General features: G+C 40.4%; 1 protein-coding gene across 1 annotated transcript in view; it reads right to left on the bottom strand.

Moving 5' to 3' along the window:
• Positions 1–3,013: 3,013 nt before the first annotated feature.
• Positions 3,014–22,212, bottom strand: part of plxnc1 (plexin C1) — a 25,414-nt gene continuing 6,215 nt past the window's right edge. The window contains exons 8-31 of the mRNA XM_014025204.1: positions 20,329–20,404; positions 20,166–20,207; positions 19,947–20,080; positions 19,623–19,802; positions 17,516–17,624; positions 17,260–17,436; positions 17,015–17,182; positions 15,792–15,888; positions 15,613–15,714; positions 15,441–15,544; positions 15,320–15,361; positions 15,092–15,216; positions 14,529–14,727; positions 13,023–13,169; positions 9,308–9,476; positions 9,139–9,239; positions 8,710–8,785; positions 6,500–6,534; positions 6,328–6,423; positions 6,070–6,227; positions 5,853–6,000; positions 5,643–5,783; positions 5,436–5,510; positions 3,014–3,240 (exon numbers count right to left, since the gene is read on the bottom strand). Of these exons, the coding sequence (XP_013880658.1) occupies positions 3,136–3,240; positions 5,436–5,510; positions 5,643–5,783; positions 5,853–6,000; positions 6,070–6,227; positions 6,328–6,423; positions 6,500–6,534; positions 8,710–8,785; positions 9,139–9,239; positions 9,308–9,476; positions 13,023–13,169; positions 14,529–14,727; positions 15,092–15,216; positions 15,320–15,361; positions 15,441–15,544; positions 15,613–15,714; positions 15,792–15,888; positions 17,015–17,182; positions 17,260–17,436; positions 17,516–17,624; positions 19,623–19,802; positions 19,947–20,080; positions 20,166–20,207; positions 20,329–20,404 (2,806 nt within the window). The 3' untranslated portion in view covers positions 3,014–3,135. The remainder of the gene's footprint in view (positions 3,241–5,435; positions 5,511–5,642; positions 5,784–5,852; positions 6,001–6,069; positions 6,228–6,327; positions 6,424–6,499; positions 6,535–8,709; positions 8,786–9,138; positions 9,240–9,307; positions 9,477–13,022; positions 13,170–14,528; positions 14,728–15,091; positions 15,217–15,319; positions 15,362–15,440; positions 15,545–15,612; positions 15,715–15,791; positions 15,889–17,014; positions 17,183–17,259; positions 17,437–17,515; positions 17,625–19,622; positions 19,803–19,946; positions 20,081–20,165; positions 20,208–20,328; positions 20,405–22,212) is intronic.

Genomic DNA, 22,212 nt, shown 5'->3' with positions numbered 1-22,212 from the left:
GGTTCAACAGCTAAATGTCTAACCCACTGGACTACCTGCCAGCTCTCTCAACATGTCTGAACTTATATTAGTCTCTCCAAATACCTGGTGGAATCAATAAAAGCTGGTAGGCACTGCTATGCTTCCTGATCTGGGTCTAACTTTTGCATCTACTTTTAGTCCCACTCTCACACACACCCCCAAACCCAACCCCCCCACCCGTCCCGACACACTCCACCACACAGCTAATTTATTACTAACTTCAGGTTATTGAATGTGTTCAGTTCTACATTTTGCATCTATATTATTAAGTGTCTTTGACAGGAACAAGCTCATCAGCAGAAGTCCTATATAGTTACATATAGGATTAGATTAAAGATTCAGATGAGGGGGCGGAGCTTCAAACACCCCTTGTTTGATGTGATGAACWTGTTGCTCTCTCAGACACTCATTGAGGAGCTAAGTTGGCTCTGAGATTTGAACCCTGCACCCAGATCAATCGTGCATCAGCAGTCATGGGACAAACCCACTGGACTACCTGCCAGCACTCATGTAATGGTTTAACTTCCTTAAGTTTAGTAAGTTACCTGAGAAGAAATGTTTCAAAACTGTTACCATGGTGGGATTTGAACTCCTGATCTTCTGCACCAAAGTCTGGTGACTTCACCACCAGACTAACTCCCAGCTCTCATGTYAAGGTTTTACTAAMCTAAGTTTAGTCAGTTACCTGAGTGGAAAAGAAGAAATGTTTTAATATTGTTACCAGACTTGGTGGGATTTGAACTTAGATCTTCCTGCACCAAAGTCCAGTGACTTCACCACCAGACTAACTCCCAGYTCTCAGTTAAYRKTGGAACTTACACAAGTCTGAACAATTAAGACAAATAAGAAAACATTTCTTTTAGGTTTCATCTGTGAGCCTTAAAGTCTCAGTTTGATGTTTGAACAAGAGAAGAAAAACCTCCAGTTTGGTCACATTGTAGAACTGAGGGTTGACTTTGCTGTTTAACATCCAGGGGCCTCATTTATAAAGGATTGCGTGGAAAACATACTAAAAGTGAACGTACGGCCAAAATGTGAAAATGGCGTACGCCAAAAAAAAAAAAAAAAAAAAAAATCAGATTTATAGAAGCGTGCGCACACACACCTTCAAGCAATTTTCCTTTTTAGATCACAGCTGCACCTCAGTTTGGACCAAGGTCCCGCCTCAGGCTCTACCCTCTACACGCCCACACTCATAAACAGTCAATGTAAAGTACCTCATGAATGTTAAGCTGTATTTAAATCAGTCAGCTGATCATCCCCCCACCACCCCGTGACAATGAGCGTACGCATGGGTCAGAGCTGGCGTGAGGGAACACACAGTTTCACGTCAAGTTTGGGTTTTATAAATCACAACCCTGGYGTGAAAAGCAGCGTACACAAGCTTTAAATACCACCCATGAACCGTTGGTTCTGCTCACATTTCAGGTCCATCAGGAGGCGTCTGAGAGAACAAAGCTGGTCTTAAACTAAACTTTAATCAGAAAAATACAACTTTAAATGAGCTGAGAGTTGTTGTGGTTTAGATCCAGAGCTGCTGGTCTTTGTCTTCTTCCAGTCTTCATGGCTGCTCTCTGAACAGTTCATGTTTTCATGGTTTCAGGATCAAAGTTCAGCTGCAGGAAGATGAAGGACAGGAAGCTGAGATCTGTGACCTGCAGCAGGTGAGTTAGTAGGGCTGGCTTATACGGCAAAAACAAACAAACAAAAAACAATGATCACGGTTAATTTTTTCAAATCATCCAGTCTCTATTATCACAGTTATTTTGTTAACCCTAAAAGTGTGTAATTATAAAGAGACTGAAAATAATTTAACAAACATTTACACAATATTGCCAACAGTATTRTCTCACCTGCCTTGACTCAAATGAGCCTCTGTGACGTCCCAGTCCTAATCCAAAGTCTGACGTTGGTCCATCCTCTGCAGCTGGAACAGCTTCAACTCTAATGGAAGACTGTCCACAAGCTTTACGGGTGTTTATGGGGATTTTTGACCACATCTGTGAGGTCACAGACTGATGGTGGACAGGTCTGGCTCTCAGTCTCCGCTCTGATTCATCCCAAAGGGTTGAGGTCAGGACTCTGTGCAGACCAGTTCAGTTCATCCACACCAGACTCTGACATCCAGGTCTTTAKAGACCCTTCTTTGTGCACTGGTGCAGTCATTTGGATGGATGAGCAAATAGTTTTGGCAATATAGTGTAGCTACAGAAAAAAAATACATTTCATAGGGCTGCAACGATACAGGAAATTCACGATTCGGTTCGGTTCGTCTCACGGTTCAGTATTTTTTCGATACAAAAAAGAGAAATTTCCGTGTCCTTTTAAACTTGTAATTTATTGAAATTAATTATGAACATTTGTTTAACCTCAAAAGTACAGTTTTTAAATACAATTTTGCCAAAACAGCAAGTTTCTCAGTGGATCTGAGCTCAACAATGCAGCCTAGGTGGAGTAGTCGAACACAGATCCACTGATCCTTCAACACAGAGCATCTTCAGAAGACAAATTGGTAAAATAAATGTTAAAAATCTGTATTGTTCCATACATGGTGTGTGTTGAACTTAAAACACTGCATTGAACAGTTTGACACGGGTACATGGATTGTTGCACCTATAATATTTCACTTTCACTAATATAACAAATAGCTGTGGTTCAGTAGGATATAAAATTCTTTTTGCAAGGTGTTTAAAATTATTTACCAAGAAAAAAACATGTGTAAATCATAGAATCTCACATTAATAAAGTTATCTTTTGGTAAAATCAAAGTTTTAGAATTGAATTTCACATTAAATACGTCATAAAGAAACATAAAACCTACRAACGGCAACAAGACTCCTCCTTCAAACTGGACCTTTTGTTTCTGTACTGAAAGTTSTGACTCAACAGCACAACAGGGTCCGAGTCCACCCACCAGGCTGCTGTGTTCTGGTATAAAGCGGCTCCTTTCACAACATTTAACTTCAGTGGATTTAAAAAGAAACAAGTTCAGTTTTATTTATAAAAATAAAAACTTTATTGACATTTTGTTCTTGCAGCACATGAAGCAGCTGCTCAGGGTTTAGCGGTGCTTCAACAGCAGCTCTCAGACCTGCAGCTGGTACCTGGACTGGGTCAGGTCCAGGAGCAGCTCTTCAGTCCATCAAACAGCTGTTTGACGTGCAGCAGCTGTTCTGTCAGCTCAGCAGGAGCTCCGTTCTGATCCAGCTGTTCTCTGATCTGAAGAGGAGGAAACACTTTAGTTTCAGTTGGATTTAAAGGAAACAACTCGACTTCTGCTTCTCAAAGGAAACTGATGCAACTTTTGTAATCTTTAACGCTCCTCTCCTCTAAAACCTTCCTCATTTGGATCCATTAGAACAGAAGCTCCATTAGGTTCAGTTTGCTTCAGACTCAGCTGCTAATGGATTTCTTTGTTTTCATTTCCTGACAAACACTAAAGGATGTTTTTCAGCAGGATTCCTTTTAAAGAACTGATAAGTTTAAGATTTGCAGCAAAGTGAAGCTTTTATGAATAAATAAATCATTAATTAATCCACACTGGTTTTAGCTGCACTAACTAGCAGCTAGCTTAATAATCCTGCAGAATTAAGATTATTGAGCTTTTATTTCAATAAGCTTCTGTAAAGCCAGCACTGACAAACTACATCTCCCATAATGCACACTGATTATTTTAAAATCAAAGTGTCCCCCTGCAGTGGAGCTGCACAGGGTTTAAAAGTAACCAAATAAAATCTGCATTTAGCAGCGTTTTGTCAGAAAACTCTGCTGTGTCCCAGTTGTACTGGGATTTCCTAGTTGGAAAGTGGGAGAGTTCAGAACTCTAGATGGCAGCTGCTCACCACAACTCTTCCTTTTAGTTTTAACAGTATTTCTGTTTTTATTTCACCTTTATTCAGTTGTACGCCTAGTTTCAGTGTTTCTAACAGGACGTGTAAAATCACTGGACCTCATGTCAGAACCGTTCGTACAGATTTGTTCATTGTGCGTACGAGTGATTTAGGAGAACTTATCATTCACCAATTTTCTCGTATTCTACGATTTCTTTTTTTTAGATATGAACATAATTCCCGAGTGGTACAGATCTGTCGTATATTTTACCTGCAGTCAGTCTGCTGTTATCCAGACGGGTTTTATTCATTAATAACTTTATATTTCATTAGTTTGAAGATATTTTGAGCTGAAAATAAATCACTCCATAATTATGTTGACAATAGTTGATTCTGTTTGAATTGGAATTAGATTTCAAATGTAATAATGTAGACTAATGACATAAATTGGTTAAATTAAATTAAATTAAATTAAATTAAATTAAATTTAATTGGCTATTAATGCTCTTGTATAACACTACAATATTAATATGAAGATCTCAAACTAAAAACCAACTTAAATTATGCATTAATTGAAAGTTTGGAGACATTTTAAGATGCTTGTTATGGCCGATAACAGATATTTACCAATATTACACAAACACACAAATTATATTATACATATACGCACAAACACACTTGGGTCTTTTTTTGATACCGTAAATAAGTGACCAGAYCTCTGACATGGCTCCCTACTTCAGTTATTCCTGGTTACGCTGCGTAAATATCACCGTTATGATCAAACAGATGCTGCTCAACCAACCATCTCACCTCCCAAAACAGAAACACAAAGATAAAAAGTGGGAAATCAATATCGGACGTTAATATCGGCCCAGTTGTACATATCAGAGCGATACCGATATCAGTACCGATATATTGTGCATCCCTAACTAAAAATGTTTGACTAAAGTAAAAACCGGAGCAGGACTAGAGAGAGATGAATATGATTTAGATTTTTATTTCTGTGTCTATACGACCCACAGGAGACACAATATTAACACATTTCATTCCTTTAAGCAGCTCCTTTAATTCCACAGCTGACGCTGCTAAAAATGACAGATTTTTTTTTTTKGATCTCTGAGAGCAGGACTTTATTCTCAGAACTCATAAAGTTCTTCTTTTTACTTTGTGTTTTCATTTATGAATGAACACTTCCTGGTATGTGGGCAGGAAACATATCCTTATATGGTGTTTTTATGGTGGTAATTATGCTAATCTCCTCGTGCACGAGCACCTGATACACATTCATCATGTTTACRCAGCTCATTTACACACTTCTCCTGAAGGTAGAAGAGTTTGTTGAATCTGACGTGACATGTTTGTACGAACTCTTCATACGAACAAAAGTAAGAGAAATTTAGGATAAGAATACAAACATGTTCTTGCACGAGGCCCATTGTTTCTATGCAGGAAACACCAGGTAGAGCTCAGTTATTGTTTGTTTGTGGTGCTCAGGAACGAGACACTGCCTGTTTAGTCAAAGTTAGAACCATGTTGCTAAGGTCTGAACTACCTGCAGCAGGTAAGATATTACTTGTTTCTGACCTCGGTGTAGTACCGCTGGATGAACTTGTAGAGCTCCTTCAGGGCTGCAGCTTCATTAAACTCGTTTTCATGTTTCTGAAATGAAAGAAAACGTGAATACAGATGATTCAGACCACTGAGTGTCCTTTGACTGAACCTACAGCAGCTAAAAGCTAATGTTAGCACAAGGCTAACCTTGCTGTTATTTGGGGAAAGAGTGGACGTCACCTTTGACTCTCCCAGCAGGAAGTCCTTGAACTCGGCGTGTGTGATGGTGGTCTGCTCTCTGATCTGTTTGTAGTAATCCTTTACTTCCTGTTTGAACTTGGGGACGTCCTTGGCGTAGAGCAGCTTGTTGGTGGGCGCGTGCTGAAACACACAGCACTTCTGATAACTCCGCCTCACTCAGAAGAAGCAGCTCTTCCTGCAGCTCCTTACCTTCCCCAGCTGAACGTCGCTCAGAGAGAAGGAGTCCATGAAGGCCTGAGCGATGACGGACAGGCAGGCGTCCACGTGTGGCGTCTTCTCCAGGTCAAAAACAAACTGGGGGTTCTTCAGGATGTTGATCCAGAAGCGCAGCGGCAGGCTGGCGTCCATGGAGGACAAACAGTTTCAGACTCAGATCCAACAACAGGTTCAGGAAATCCAGACGTACCTGTTGGTCTTCCAGATGTGTCGAACGTCCGGGTCGGTGATCTTCATGTTGTCCGCCTGAGAGTCCAGGAAGTCGAAGAAGTATTTAACGGCGTGCGGCGCTCTGCTCTGGGTCCAGATGGACCTGAAGAGGTTCTCCACGTACGTGTGAACGGCCACCTTCAACACAAACACGCTTCATCTTCAAACCAGAAGAAAAGCAGAACCTCCTCCTCTGAAACTGGTCCCAGTTCTTGGTGCTCGGACCGGTTCCTCTTACCTTGGTGGACAGCAGCTTAGTGAGGTGAAGCTCCTTCAGTTTTAACTTCTTCTTCTCTGGATTCGTGGTTTGAGCCTCGTCTTCATCAGGATCGATCTAAACCACCAGACCACAGAGCAGCTTTTATTAACTGCAGGGTTTAGATGGATTTTTACAGAGAACTGGGTCTTACCAAGTGGAAGTATTTTCTAGAGAAGTTCACATCATCTAGAGAGAAACAAAGAACAGAAATAAAACAAAAATTCAAACCCAAAATAATAACACTTTACTCCAACAGAATTTTCAGTCTGTAGTAGGGCTGCCATGATTAGTCGACTAGTCAATGACTAATAGACTATTGAAACAGTCAACAACTAATTTAATAGTTGATTAGTAGTTTTATTTTTTTACTGTATGTTTTATATTCAATTAACGTATGATCTGATTAGTCGACTAATCGAAAAAATTAATCAGTGATTAATCGACTATAAAAATAAGTTTCTGGCAGCCCTAGTCTGCAGCAAACAGAAATGTTCTGTTACCATATAATATATAAATTGTTCACAGTTAAATATATATACCACATATACACTCACCGGCCACTTTATTAGGTACACCTGTCCAACTGCTCATATTGCAAATTAGGGATGTCCTGATCAGATACTCAGTATCGATGGCAGATATGGACATTTTTTGAAAATTGGGAAGAATCAGATTTAGTTATGTGATCGGGACGATCGACAGTTTTCAGCATCATCATGCTTTACAACTGCCATTAAGAAGTCAAGACGCACACCAGTATGCAACCATGTCCACAGTGTGGGAACACTTTTCAATGGAAAACAATGCTGAAGCTGCATCTTGTAAAATCTGCAAACTGGATGTTTCTTGTGGTGGGAACAGCAAGACTCGCTTTAATACTACCAACCTTGTCACTTGGAAAGAAATAAAAATATAAAGCTATCGGATCAGTATTGGGAGCCAAAAAAATCTGGATTGGGACATCCCTATCGCAAATGCCACATCAGCCAATCACAAGGTAGCAACTCAATGCATTTAGGCACATGGCCAAGATGATCTGCTGCAGTTCAAACCGAGCATCAGAATGGGGAAGAAATGTGATTTAAGTGACTTTGAATGTGGCATGGTTGTTGGTGCCAGATGGACTGGTCTGAGTATTTCAGAAGCTGCTGATCTACTGGGATTTTCACGCACAACCATCTCTAGGGTTTACAGAGAATAGCCCGGAAAAGAGAAAATATCCAGTGAGTGTGGTTCTGTGGGTGTAAATGTCTTGTTGATGCCAGAGGTCAGAGGAGAATGGCCAGACTGGTTGGAGCTGATAGAACTGCAACAGTAACTCAAATAACCACTGGTTACAATCGAGGCAGAAGAGCAGCTCTGAAGGCACAACATGTCAAACCTTGAGGCAGATGGGCTACAGCAGCAGAAGACCACACCGGGTGCCACTCCTGTCAGCAAAGAACAGGAAACTGAGGCTACAATTGACACAGACTCACCAAAACTGGACAATAGAAGATTGAAAAACATTGCGTGGTCTGATGAGTCTCGATTTCTGCTGCAACGTTCAGATGGTAGGGTCAGAATTTGGCATCAACAACATGAAGGCATGGATCCATCCTGCCTTGTATCAATGGTTCAGGCTGGTGGTGATGGTGCAATGGTGTGGGGGATATTTTCCTGGCACACTTTGGGTTCATTAGTACCAACTGAGCATCGTGTCAACACCACAGACTACCTGAGTAGTGCTGCTGACCATGTCCATCCCTTTATGACCACAGTGTACCATCTTCAGATCATGTCCATCCCTTTATGACCACAGTGTACCATCTTCAGATCATGTCCATCCCTTTTATGACCACAGTGTACCATCTTCAGATCATGTCCATTCCTTTATGACCACAGTGTACCATCTTCAGATCATGTCCATCTCTTTTTGACCACAGTGTACCATCTTCTGATGGCTACTTCTAGCAGGATAACGCTCCATGTCATAAAGCATGAATCATCTCAGACTGGTTTCTTGAACACAGCAATGAGTTCACCATACTGGAATGGCCTCCACAGTCACCAGATGTCAATCCAATAGAGCACCTTTGGGATGTGGTGGAACAGGAGATTCACATCATGGATGTGCAGCCGACAAATCTGCAGCAACTGTGTGATGCCATCATGTCAATATGGACCAGACTCTCTGAGGAATGTTTCCAGTACCTTGTTGAATCTATGCCACCAAGGATTAAAGCAGTTCTGAAAGCAAAAAGAGGTCCAACTTGGTACTAGGAAGGTGTACCTGATAACGTGGCCGGTGAGTGTAAATATATATATTCCAACTGTATTATTGGCAACACTTGAAAATCTTTTCAGATGCTCAGTTCTTACCTTTCAGACTGCTCTGTGGGCTCAGAGGAGGATGAACTTTTTTTGAAAACAGCTTGATTGTTGCTCCGTCTGTAACCTGCAGGAGGACAGACAGCTCAGTGGACAGACCCACCGTCTGCAGCTTTCAGATCCCATTTCCACTGATGGATGCACATCTCTCATCTCATTATGAAGCCATTAGCAACTAGCAACTTTGATCCATTATGTGTTTCTCTTTATAATAAAATCCTCATCTTCTGTTCAGCAAGAGGAAAATCTTCCATTTCCTGTCACTGCCAGGCTGTTTACTCAGCAAAATCCTTTTATTGTTGCTACCAGGAGAAGCTTTGTGTTGACTGCAAACGTCACAGTAAAGAAAGTAGAAGTTCATTTTAAAGGACTAACTCGAGGCCCACCAAAGACCCAACCTGAGGTCCGGTTTTCTCTCACCTGGTAGTGCCACAGCGTGTTGAGCTTCGTCACGTCCCCGATGACCTCCGAGCTGGAATCCACGTCCTGAAGAGGAAGGAAACGCCCGTCCTTCTCGTACTCTGGAAGAAGAAATCCAAAGTTCTGAATCTAAGAGAGCGTCGGACCTGGTTTACCTGCGGAGACTCACCGACCCAGACGTCTCTGAGCCCGCTGCCGTACGGGAAACCGAACTTGGTTTTGAAGGAGGACAGGATCTTTTCTTTCAGCTGCTCCACCGTGTCGCAGCTGAGAGCGTTCACCTCCAGAGGCTCGCTCACCCCGCCGTCACTGCCCACAGCGAACAGCACCTTCAGCTTCTGCAGACAGGAAACACACCGCAGACATGTTCACATGTTCACACTGCTTCACATGTTCACATCTGCTTCACGTGTTCACACTGCTTCACGTGTTCACATCTGCTTCACGTGTTCACATCTGCTTCACGTGTTCACACTGCTTCACGTGTTCACGTCTGCTTCACGTGTTCACAGCTGCTTCACGTGTTCACAGCTGCTTCACGTGTTCACTCTGCTTCACGTGTTCACATCTGCTTCACGTGTTCACAGCTGCTTCACGTGTTCACAGCTGCTTCACGTGTTCATGCTGCTTCACGTGTTCACAGCTGCTTCACGTGTTCACGCTGCTCCACGTGTTCACGTCTGCTTCACGTGTTCACGTCTGCTCCACGTGTTCACGTCTGCTCCACGTGTCTGCTTCACGTGTTCACACTGCTTCACGTGTTCACACTGCTTCAGGTGTTCACATCTGCTTCACGTGTTCACACTGCTTCAGGTGTTCACATCTGCTTCACGTCTTCACAGCTGCTTCACGTCTTCACAGCTGCTTCACGTGTACACACTGCTTCACGTGTACACACTGCTTCACGTGTTCACACTGCTTCACGTGTTCACAGCTGCTTCACGTGTTCACAGCTGCTTCACGTGTTCACTCTGCTTCACGTGTTCACTCTGCTTCACGTGTTCACATCTGCTTCACGTGTTCACAGCTGCTTCACGTGTTCACAGCTGCTTCACGTCTTCACAGCTGCTTCACGTCTTCACACTGCTTCACGTGTTCACAGCTGTTTCACATGTCCACACTGCTTCACGTGTTCACACTGTTTCACGTCCACACTGCTTCACATGTTCACACTGCTTCACAGAGGGATGAATTAAATATAAAATAAAAACATTACACTGCTCTTAAATATATGGTTACTGCAATCTGCTTCTGTGTACGTTTAGCTGTTTAAATCTGCTTCAGATATGATTTTAGCTTATAATACTTTTTATATTTTTACATATTGTTTTCATATGTTTAGCTACTTTTCATCTTTAGCTTCCTTTATGCTACTTTTTAGCTACTCTTTTGCTTTCAACTACTTTTAGCTACTTCTTATCTTTTACGTTATTGCTCCTTTAACTCGTGTTTTGTCAATTTTAACCTTTAACTTGCCTTTAGCTTCTTGTGCTAGTTTTAGCTTCTAATGCTTCTTTTAGCCTTGGCATTTTAGCTATAGTTTTGCTTCTATCCAGGCTTTTGATATTTTGCCTTCCCTTTTTTCTATTTTTATTTTTCAGCTACTTATTTCTTTAACTAGTGTTTAGCTAGTGTTTTGCTTATTTCAGTTTTTAGTTAGCTTTTAGTACATTAAAATATAGCTAGCTTTTTGCTAATTTTAGCTACCTTTAGCTACTTTAAAATTCTAACTACCTTTTTGTTTTTTTTAGTTTTCAACTTTGAACTCTTTTAGCTACCTTTTTACATCTTTTAGATACGTTTTGTTCCTTTTAGCTAGTTCTTTTTCAGCTTGCCTTTAGCTATTTTAGCTTGTTGCTACCATTTTGTTGATCTCGACTCATAGTGTTTTGCTTAGTTTAATTTGAAGTTTTTCCTACATTAGAATAAAACTAGCCTTTTGCTAGTTTTAGCTACCCATTAGCAATTTCTAGTTTTCTCTCTTTTGCTTTTAACTACAATTTTACTTTTTACCCATCTTTTTGCTCCTCTAAGCTAGCATTTTGCTACTTTTAGTCATTATATGGTCTTTTTAGCTTGTGGCTACCATTTTTTAAATTTAGGCTTTTAAGATTGTTGCTTGTTTTATTTTTTAGTTAGCTTTACTTACTTTTACAACATAACTAGTCTTTTCCTACATTTAGGTTTTAGCTACTCTTTATGTTTTTGGTCTTTAGAAACTCCAACCTATTGCTCCTCTGAGTTTTGCTACATTCAAATTCCTGCTACATTGTTTTAGCTCTTAGCTCGTGTTCTTCCTCTTCGAGCTTGAATAACTCAGTTTTAGCTACTTCAGTGATTTTCAACCTTCGGTTTTAAAAAGCTTTGTTACAGCTCTTTTTTCTTTTTTTTTTTTAACATTTTTTTTTTCTGAGATGTTCCCGCAACTGAAGAAGAAGTTCAGACTTGGATCTTTTAGTGACACAGAGCTGCAGAAGCAGAAGAAACATTTAATAAAAAGAGCTGCTGATGTGCAGAAAACAAAGTGAGCAGCTTTCACAGCTTCAGCAGCTACTTCCAGTCACTATAGAGCCTCCAACAAACACCTGACAGGCCGAGCTTTAATCTTATAGATCTGTCCTGAACAGCTACAATCCTAAACATGATGTTTTCCTGATTAAACCTCAGAGTACTGAAAACCTCTGATGTGACGCTGCCCCAAATAAAACTTTTAGATTTCTTAACTTTAAAAATAGTTTAAAAGGCAGTGAGTATTTTAGAGCTGCAAACTCAAAGCAGAAGGAAGGAAGTCACCATCAGTGATGGATTTAACAGATTAAGATGTTTACAGATGCTCAAGCTGTAAAGTTTGTAATGGAGACAAACTGCAGGTTTGTTTTGAACAAATCAGAAGCCAAACAAAAAAAAAAAAGAAAAAAATTCAAATTAAGATAAAAACCAGAACAGAGAATCAGGAAGTGTTAATGAAAGCAGAAGCTGAGGGTCTGAGCGCTAAAATAGTTACATAATAATGATCTGCAGAGTTTAGCACCTCTTCTGACAAACAACTTCACTTTCTTCACACAAACATAACTTATTTCAGCTTTGACTGTCTTTATTTAGTTTATTTTTAAACACTAATGTATAATAATGGTCTCCAAGCAAAAAAAAAAAAAAAAAAAAATCACATCTGCTTCCTGTTCTACTTTAGAAGCTCTAGGAACCACAAGTAAACCTGCAGTCAGAGAGCAATGAAGGAGCTTCTTGTTAGTGGGTTTAATAACCAGGTTAATAATCAGATTATTCAGGTTATAACCAGGTTAATAATCAGATTAATAATCAGGTTATTTATCAGGTTAACAATCAGGTTATTGAAGTTAATAATCAGGTTATTCAAGTTAATAACCAGGTTAATAATCAGGTTTTTTAAGTTAATAACCAGGTTAATATTTCTCAGGTTAGTAACCAGGTTAATAATCAGGTTAATAATCAGGTTTTTTAAGTTAATAATCAGGTTAATATTTCTCAGGTTAGTAACCAGGTTAATAATCAGGTTAATAATCAGGTTTTTTAAGTTAATAATCAGGTTAATATTTCTCAGGTTAGTAACCAGGTTAATAATCAGGTTATTAAACGGGTTAATCAGGTTATTTATCAGGTCAATAATCAGGTTATTCAGGTTAATAACCAGGTTAATAATCATGTTATTAAATTGGTTAATCAGGTTAAAAACCAGGTTATTAATCTGGTTATTCAGGTTAATAACTAGGTTAATAGTCAGGTTAAAAACCAGGTTAGTAATCAGATTATTCAAGTTAATAACTAGGTTATTTTTTTAATATAAAAAAAAGTTAATAACCAGGTTAATAATAATCAGGTGTCAGGGCTGTGCATCACGTTCGTACCAAGGAGCTGAAGTCCTGTGCCTGCCACAGCAGCCAGTCCTCGCTCAGCGTGTACAGAGCCTTCTCCGTCACACAGTCCACTGGACCCTTAGAGACCTGCTGCGTCAGAGCGCTCACCAGCAGGAACAGGTGCTGGCCCACACTTTCCTGCACAGACAGCAAACTTCATGTTTCAGAGTTTATTTTAGAAGACAAGACACCCCACCCCCAACCCCACAAAGATGAAGATCTTATCTGAAATATTAGAAGACAGCGAGTCACTCTCAAAGTTCTGCATCTGACAAGCAGCAGATCAGATCAGCTAAACCTTTTCACCCTGCAGCTCAGAAACAAACTGCTYACTTCAGCTTGTTTGTCTGAACTAAAGCATGAACAACGTTTCTACAGAAAACTAACATTAACTTCTCTTCCTAATCCACAGTTTTTTAAGAACGGTGCAATAAAATAATAATAAAAAAAGATAATTTTTAGCTACCACTCTGCTACATTTAGCTACCATTTTGCTACATATAACTACCCATTTAAAACATTTAGCTAGCTTTATCTTTTGAATAGCCTTTTGATACTTTCAGTTGTCAGCTAGTATTAAATACTTTTTCCTATACTTTTGCTATCATTAGCTTTTAGTTAACCTTCTGCTACTTTTGGCCATCAGTTAAACTTTTGCAACTTTCAACTAGTCTGGCTACCTGCAGCAATCAAATAGGATTTTCCTACTTTTAGGTCTTAGCTAGCCTTTTGCTACCTTTAGCCTCTAGCCACTTTTTTCTTTTAGTCTTTTGCTACTTCTAGGTTTAGCCACCCTATTGCTACTTATAGCTAGCTTTTTACTACTTTAAGCTTCTAGTTAAACTTTTTGTATTTTGATAGACTTAGCTACTTTAGCTAGCATTAACATACTTTCCCTTAGCTACATGATATTGTTAGCTTTCAGTTAGCCTTCTGCTACTTTTAACATTCAGTCCGTGGTTACTTTTAATATCTAGGTAGCATTTTCAGTAACTAGCCTTTTGTTACCTTTAGCTTTTGGCTACTGTTTTATTACTTTTAACTAGTATTTTGCTATTCTTTAGGAATTAGCTAGCCTTTTGCTACATTTAGCTTCCAGCTACTGTTTGATTACATGTAACTAGTCTTCTGCTACTTTTAAGTTTTAGCTAGCCTTTTGCTACATTTAGCTTTTGGCTACTGTTTTATTACTTTTAACTAGTATTTTGCTATTCTTTAGGTATTAGCTAGTCTTTTGCTACATTTAGCTTCCAGCTACTGTTTGATTACATGTAACTAGCCTTCTGCTACCTTAAAGTTTTAGTTAGCCTTTTGCTACATTTAGCTCTTAGCTATAATTTTACTATATTCAGCTTTTAGCTGGTGGCTGTATTTTCATCAAAAACAACCTTACTGGTGCTCATCGGACTTGTTCTGGTTTAGAACAGATTCTGTTCTCTAAAAAACTGGACCGGTTCGTCTCTACAGAACAGCCGAAGTGTTTTCAGGACAACAGACCCGCAGGAAGCCGTAGAGGCAGATGGACATCCAGTTGGTCAGCAGCTTCTCCACAGTGGACTCGGTGCGTCTCAGCAGCAGTTTGGGCTGAGCGTTGCTGTTCTGCTGCATCAGGTCCTTCAGCAGGACCTCCATCACCTCCGTCAGGTACGACAGGTCGCTGTGGAGCGCCACGGTGAGCAGAGACGCCAGCGAGCACCTGGAACACAACAACCAGGTTCTCCTCAGTCATCAAGCAGGAGTGTCATTCAGTTTGGACCCCTTCTAGACCTGGAGACCCATTCAAATAACTCGTTCTTGTGTGAAACTGGTTAAATTAAAGATCCTGGATTTTAAAGATATTTTAAAATCATAAATCATGTTTTTAACATCACTGAAGTCGGTTGTTGTAGTTTTATTCTACGCTGTGAAAAGAACGATCCAAATCATAATAAAAGCCTAAAATAGTAACTATGATAAGAGGATAGAAACTGTATAAAAGCCCTGACTTATTTAAAAAAGCAGAACAGAAAGTGTCATCATGCAGGGTCAGAGTGGGACATGACTCTGCAGGAGAAACTTACTTGTCTTTGACGTTGAAGCTTTTCTGCTCCTCCAAGGCGTGCACCATGGTGGTGAGGAACAACTGGTTCTGGATCAGCTGCGACAAACCCTGACAGCACTCATCCAGCTGAACCGTCTGCACATCCTGGATCCACATCAGACACGAAAATACTTCACTTCTCAAAAAAAAAAAAAAAAAAAAAAAAAAAAAAACCTGCCAAACAGCCGAAGTTGCTGCCAGACCTCACCTGACCGATGTCTTTGACGCACAGCGCTATCAAAGGTTCACTCTGAAAAAAACAAAAAATAACCGTTACATCAAACCAAACTATCCCTGATTCTGTGGTTTTACAGTTTCTGCAGTTTCACCTCAGGAAAAAAGATCCTGGAAGCAAAGTGTTTGTAGTCCAGGAAAGGAATGGCTCCAACGTTCTCCATCAGGTCAGCTTTCTCCGTCTGCAGATCCACAAAACCTGTGGAAGGAAAACCAAAGCCATTGATTTGAATCTGGACTCAGAGCACGTGTCACGACAGGACCGACCTTGTCTGATGTCGTTTCTGATGCCGATCTCGATGTCCTCCATCCTCTTGTTCATCTTCTCTGTGAACTGCTTCTGTTTGCTTCGGTAAACAAACACTACAACTGAAAAGGGATCGGACATAAAACTTGTGGTTGTGGGAGAAAAAACACTTAACGGCGGGGATTTCTCGAGCTCTCACCGATGACGATGACGGGAATCAGCAGCAGAAGAAGCAGCATAACAATCAGCAGTGAATCTGAGTTCTTCAGGTTTTTGAGCTGACCTCCGTACTGGATCTGAAAAAGACAACATCCGGAGTGTGAAAAAAGATAATAAATACATTTTCAAGCTGACTTTATATATTTTTAGGCTTTTTTGGAACCATCTGTGGTGAAAAAATTCAGTGTTATCAAGAATATGCTTAAAGAACTCTTCAAACCAAGATGTCGCGCAATCTGTTGGTGTTCAAAGTGTGTTGGGATGACTTTTAGCTACTACCAAAACAAAGTTTAGCTCCATATATGTGAAACTAACTGACTTAAAGGCATTTCTGTTAGCCAAAGTCAATTAGCTGAAGCAACTGGAGAAACTGAACACATGCACGGGAAAAACATGCAACCTTCTTCACAGACGTTAGACGTCTGTTCTCGCTCACACAGGTTGTGAGATCTGGTATTTCTGAAGTTAACCATCTCTAATAAACTGAGACGGTTCAGGAGCGTCCGTCTTCGGAGAGCCGCCTGTGTCTCCACACTGTCTCCTTCTAAGTTCTTTGCTGGAAGTGTTGTAAAGATGGCTGTATTTTCTAACAGCCTGAGCCAGCTGCTCATTAACAGAGCAGTACACTTCAGCTGCTTTTTCTGTATGAACACGCCCACAAAGTTCTGACCCATTGCTCAGTCCTTAAAGAAAGAGGAAGTTTAAAATAAACAACTGCGAGCACAACACTGATCCTTTCCCCAGAGTTTAGATCTTGACTCATAGCAAAAACAAACTGTCAGAGAGGCGGCTTGTATCATAAAACTGGTTAGTTTGGGACACATATAGGTGCAAGAACAAAAGAACATTTTCATCAAACTTTGTTCTTGTCATCTTCAACGTGTTGGACATATTGATCATATTTGATAAACTGACCTTAATCCTGCTTTGCTCACTTTCTGTTCTGGTTCTATTAGTGTTTGCACGTCTAGTTTCCTGATTGCAACACAATTTCTAACAGAGCAGAGTACCTCTGGTTTCCTGTGTCATGAAGATCTGTGTCACAGTTGGCAGGAATTATCTGTTGCAGTTTGTTTTTCAGTTCCAAGTTCTGTTTTTTCATGGGTTTTTGCTGTGAAATTATGTCTGATCAGTCCTGCGTTAAGGTCCAGTCGATGGATTTACTAATTATTACAATAATTATAACTATAAATGAAGAATTACCTTTAACTCCTTGATGTTACCGTTGTGTATTCTTGAGATATCGCAGGTAAAAGACTCGGTTTTGTTGCTGCTTTCTTTGTCCTTCATGATGCAGGGATGTTGGTTCCCATCCTGGACGGCCCACACCAGCAACTCGTCCTTCGTTATATTCAGCTGATCTGCCTTTTTCTGAAAGAACAAACATCTTTTAATAATAAATGTCCAAATGGACGTAGTGATGAGTGAGAGCTTTAGACGAGGCCTACCTGAATAACGATTTGGATGTCATCTCCGACCTGCGTAGCGGTGAAGCTGGTGAACTCCGGGTCTGGGTGGTAGGTGATTTTTACGGAGCAGGGCAACGTCTGATTGGCTACTTTTAAATACACCGATTGGCTGGAAATTCGAGTGTTTTCAGCTGCAGGTGTTTCATAGGTGAGATTCTGCAACCGATTTAAACGTGGTTAAATTCAGAGTTACTCAGGATTAATGGAGATTAATCTGAGATCTGTGCAGGTTTACCTGAAAGCTGCTTTTCCTGGGAAGAATAACTTGCTGAAGGGCGTGGTCATGTGTCACCCCTTCCACAAAATCCAGGTGGGTCCCAATGATTGTGAGTGCCCTCCTCCCACTGCAGAAACCAGTCAAATAAAGAACTGAGGATCCTGCACGTGGAAGTTTCAGTTCAATAAAACCAAACAGAAAAATAAACTATTTTGTCTTTRTGTTAGAATGAGTCCATAAAGACTCCATCTGGTGATGCCAGTAACAAAAGCAGCCAACAATCTTACTCATCCACCTTTAAATCAAACTTTAACAGGTTTATGTTCATAAATAATCCTTTTAAGTTCCACAGTATCGATGGATTTGAAAAAGAACTACTTTGCTCTTCAAGTATGTAGGAACACTGTGGTGTTAGAAGATAAGGCAGCACCTTCAGTTGCACCAAAAAAAGAGAAGTGTTAAAAATACACTTTTAGGAAGTGGATCTTTCTCTAGCAGCTAATCCTCTTATAGCTGCAGCCGTTACTAAAACTGTTTCTGACAACTGACTTCAGTGAAAGGTGTGGACCGTTGTAAAAACAGATAAGAAAATAGTTCATACAATAATTACCAATAATAAATAATAAATAATAATAAATAATAAATAATAATTACCGATTAATGAAGGTGTAAAATACAGGGTAACTTAAGGTTTACCATATAGGGTACATGCAGGGTAACATGAGTTAAAATACAGGTACGTACAGGATAACATGAGATAAAATACAGGTACGTACAGGATAACGAGATAAAATACAGCATACGTACAGGATAACGAGGTAAAATACAGGTCACATACAGGATGAGATAAAATACAGGGTATGTACAGGATAACATGGGGTAAAATACAGGGTAWGTACAGGATAACATGGGGTAAAATACAGGGTACATACGAGATAATGAGGTAAAATACAGGGTATGTAAAGGACAACATAAGGTGAAATACAGGGTACATACAGGTAAGATGGGGTAAAGAACAGGGTACGTATGAGATAACGAGGTAAAATACAGGGTATGTAAAGGATAACAAGGTGAAATACAGGGTACGTACAGGATAACATGGGGTAAAATACAGGGTACGTACAGGATAACATGGGGTAAAATACAGGGTACGTACAGGATAACATGGGGTAAAATACAGGGTACTTACAGGATAACATGGGGTAAAATACAGGGTATGTACAAGATAACATAGGGAAAAAAACTGGGTACGTACAGGATAACGAGGTAAAATACAGGGTACGAATAGGTTAACATGAGGTAAAATACAGGGTACGTACAGGATTACTTGCGGTAAAATACAAGGTACATACTGGATAACATGGAGTAAAATACAGGGTACGTATGGGATATCGTGAGTTAAAATACAGGGTATGTACTAGATAACATGGGGCAAAATACAGGGTGCGTACAGGATAACGAGATAAAATACAGGGTACGTACAGGATAACGAGATGAAATAGAGGGTACGTACAGGATAACATGAGGTAAAATACAGGGTACAGGATAATGGGGTAAAATACAGGGTACAGGATAACATRGGGTAAAATACAGGGTACATACAGAATAATGGGGTAGATATGAGGTAAATCATAAAGTAAAAAATATGGTACATATGGTACTAGGTAACCTACTGGGTACATACGAGGTAACTTAAGGAGTAATGATGGGGTAATATACAGGGTACGTAAAGGGGTACTTACAGGGTAACTTACAGGGTACATGTGGGGTAACCTACAGGGTAGGTACAGGGTAACTTACAGGGTAAATATAGGTAACATACCAGGTAGTTTACTGGATAATTTACAGAGTGTTCACAGTGTAATATATATCTAATATATAGGGTAATTATGGGGTTGTTTACCTGGTGGTAATAATGTAATGCATGAGGACTTACAAGGGTACTTGTGTGGTAATATACTCTGCAAGGACCTCTGTTATGTACCCTTTGTTATATCCTGTATGTACCTGTGTGTTTAATGTATTTCTACCAATAAGAACAAACATATTGATAATTCCATAAAAAGAAGATACCTTTTCTGCTTGGACCTCAGTGCATGGTACTGTGTACAGATGTGTGGTTTACCTGATCCAGGTGCTGTTTGGTTGGATGTCGGTGCAGACAGGTGACGACTGGTAGGCGATTGTAGCGCTGCTGTGGCAGCTGCCGTCTGCGAGGAGAGCGCACACTTTGACCACACCTTTAGTTTCAGTTCTGGGAATGTGGAAGGTCAGACTCTCACCGGTGTTGTTCCACACAGAAGATCTGACCACAAAGAGAACAAACAGTCACACTGAATCTGAAACTCACAATTGGAAAAGCTGGAAAGCTGAAAAAGAAAATCTATTTTTGACAGAGGTTAGAGTCAGATCTGAATCTGTAAAGTGTTATCTCTTCCTGCAGACTCACTCCTGTGAGTTACAGTTCATATCTGCCTGGATCCTCACGCCGACCACATCCTGGAGGTTCTGACCCAACAGCAAAGCGTGGTTTCTGCCGTAGAAAGACACGATGCTGGGAGTGATGGAGGAGATCTCAGGCCTCTGTCAAAATAACACAAAAGTGCTTGGACACACGACAACAGCAACATGACGCTGAATGTGTTTAAGATTAAAGGGTCAAACTCACAGGAGAGGTCGTCTCAGGCTCCACGTTTTGGCAAACTGTTTCCTGAAGGAGGAAGCGAGAAATAAGTTGCTGTGTTTTGGCCTTTTGGCCTCACTCTTTTGCCTTGGTTTGAGATAAATGCTGAAAAGTCTGAATTTGATAAAACATGAAAATGTTTCAGTACATTCTGCACTTGTTGACTGGCCCAGGAGCAGCTGTTGCCTCTCCATCCACAGCCGGCCCTGATGCATCGCTGACACCTGAAGACACAGAAGGATGATGAGATGAAAGATACTTTACCTTCTGCAGATCCTCTTTTAAAACTTTAAATATTCAACATCTTCTGTCCAATATGTTCATCATCCCTCCTCTGAACATGTCCAAACCATCGCAGCCTCACTTTTCTAACTTGTACTCGTTTGTAAATGTTAATAAGGAGTCTTACACCGGAGTTATTCATGGAGTCCCTCAGGGTTCAGTGTTTGGACCAATCCTCTTTACTTTATCTTTGTTTCTGTGACATATAGAAGTCTACGCAGCTGACTGCGGCCACAAAGGCAGCATCAGAAGACTGTTTTAGAAATGACCCCGAGGTGTGAATGAAAACAGGAGGCAGTAGTTTCAGTTTGGGYCTACAGATTGAAAACCAAGGCAGCAAAAAGAAAACAAAAGAGCCGAGTTAGAAAATATTGTTTCCAGGTCTAAAGTGGAGTTTTAAATAAGCAGCTTCACCAGCTCATGGTAGTCGAGTTTGAAAATGCAGAAGTACTCGTTTGTTTGGGAAGACCCCAACAGAGCACACCACAGTGGAGACGGAGCAGGAAGTAAAATGTGACCCATAATTTTAAAGACAGGAAGTGGGCCCACAAAAAAAATTAATTGACTAAATGCAGGTTATACTTTTATTAGATAGTTATCAAACAGCATGGGATACATGTCCATTGTTATGCTGATGATACTCAGTTATATTTATCAATGAAACCTGATKAATCTAATCARTTAYTKAAACTACAAGSATGTCTTAAAGACATAAAATAATAAATTCAAACAGGTCAGGCACAAGAATAGTTCTCTGAACCAGTGTTTCCCCTACCATTATACAGGCGGGGCGGGCCGGGCCGGGCTGGGCCGAGCCGGGCCCCCCACCGCCAATGAGACGGCCCACCCCTCTAAGAATTTCTCGGCATGTAGTCATTTTTATTTAAATAAGTCCAGATCAAGTCCAGAGCTATTTTTTTGCACCCCTCCAAATCCACCTCCGGCCAAACTTGGGGAAAAAAGACGGCGCAGAGCGAGGCTGAGTGCTGTCTGTGGTCCTCACAAAGATAGGAAGACGTGTGTGTGCACTTGATGAAAACTCTGCTTTTAATCATGTAGCACCGATGCGACAACTTTGCAAGCTACTTTTTTTTTCTTTAAAATAAAATGCGACAGGTGAAGCCACAGCATTGTTACCTTATCAATAATTTAGAATCACCAACACAGGCCCTGCATGCGACCAGGTTCCCGCGAGTCCGTTCATGTTGTATAAACAGCGCTGATCAGCAGCGCAGCTGTAATGGTCCTCAACTTTGAAAAAAGTAACCAGAGTAGTTTGTAAACTCAAATCCAGACAGAATTAGCTGCTGTACAGGTCCTACTGGACTCAAACATGGAGCTGAGCTGAGCTGCTCCTCTCCTGTCCTGTCCTGTCCTCTCCTCTCCTCTCTCTCTCACACTGCCGGTCAGACAGACAGTCCTGTTCAGGAACATTAACCCTTAAGGGCCCAGATAATAACCGGTCTTTAAAATGTGGTAAATAAATTGTTTTCAGTGACTGAGAGGAAGTTTTTTGATAGTTGCATAATTGCATTTTCTAAATGTTATCCTTTATATCTACAAGAGAGTTCTAATTCTTAGAAAGGACATGATTTGAGGTTTTTTACTGATAATATGTTATTCAAAACATGTTACAGAAGTCATAAGAAGCAGGTTTATTTTGAACAAACATTACAAACGTGTTCATTCCTACAAAACTGTCAAATATATTTACAAACAACACTAAACAGACACCTGGACAGGTCTCCAT

Source organism: Austrofundulus limnaeus, unplaced genomic scaffold (assembly GCF_001266775.1).
Source record: "Austrofundulus limnaeus strain Quisiro unplaced genomic scaffold, Austrofundulus_limnaeus-1.0 Scaffold461, whole genome shotgun sequence".
Taxonomy (NCBI): domain Eukaryota; kingdom Metazoa; phylum Chordata; class Actinopteri; order Cyprinodontiformes; family Rivulidae; genus Austrofundulus; species Austrofundulus limnaeus.
This window is presented reverse-complemented; position numbering and strand designations above follow the sequence as displayed.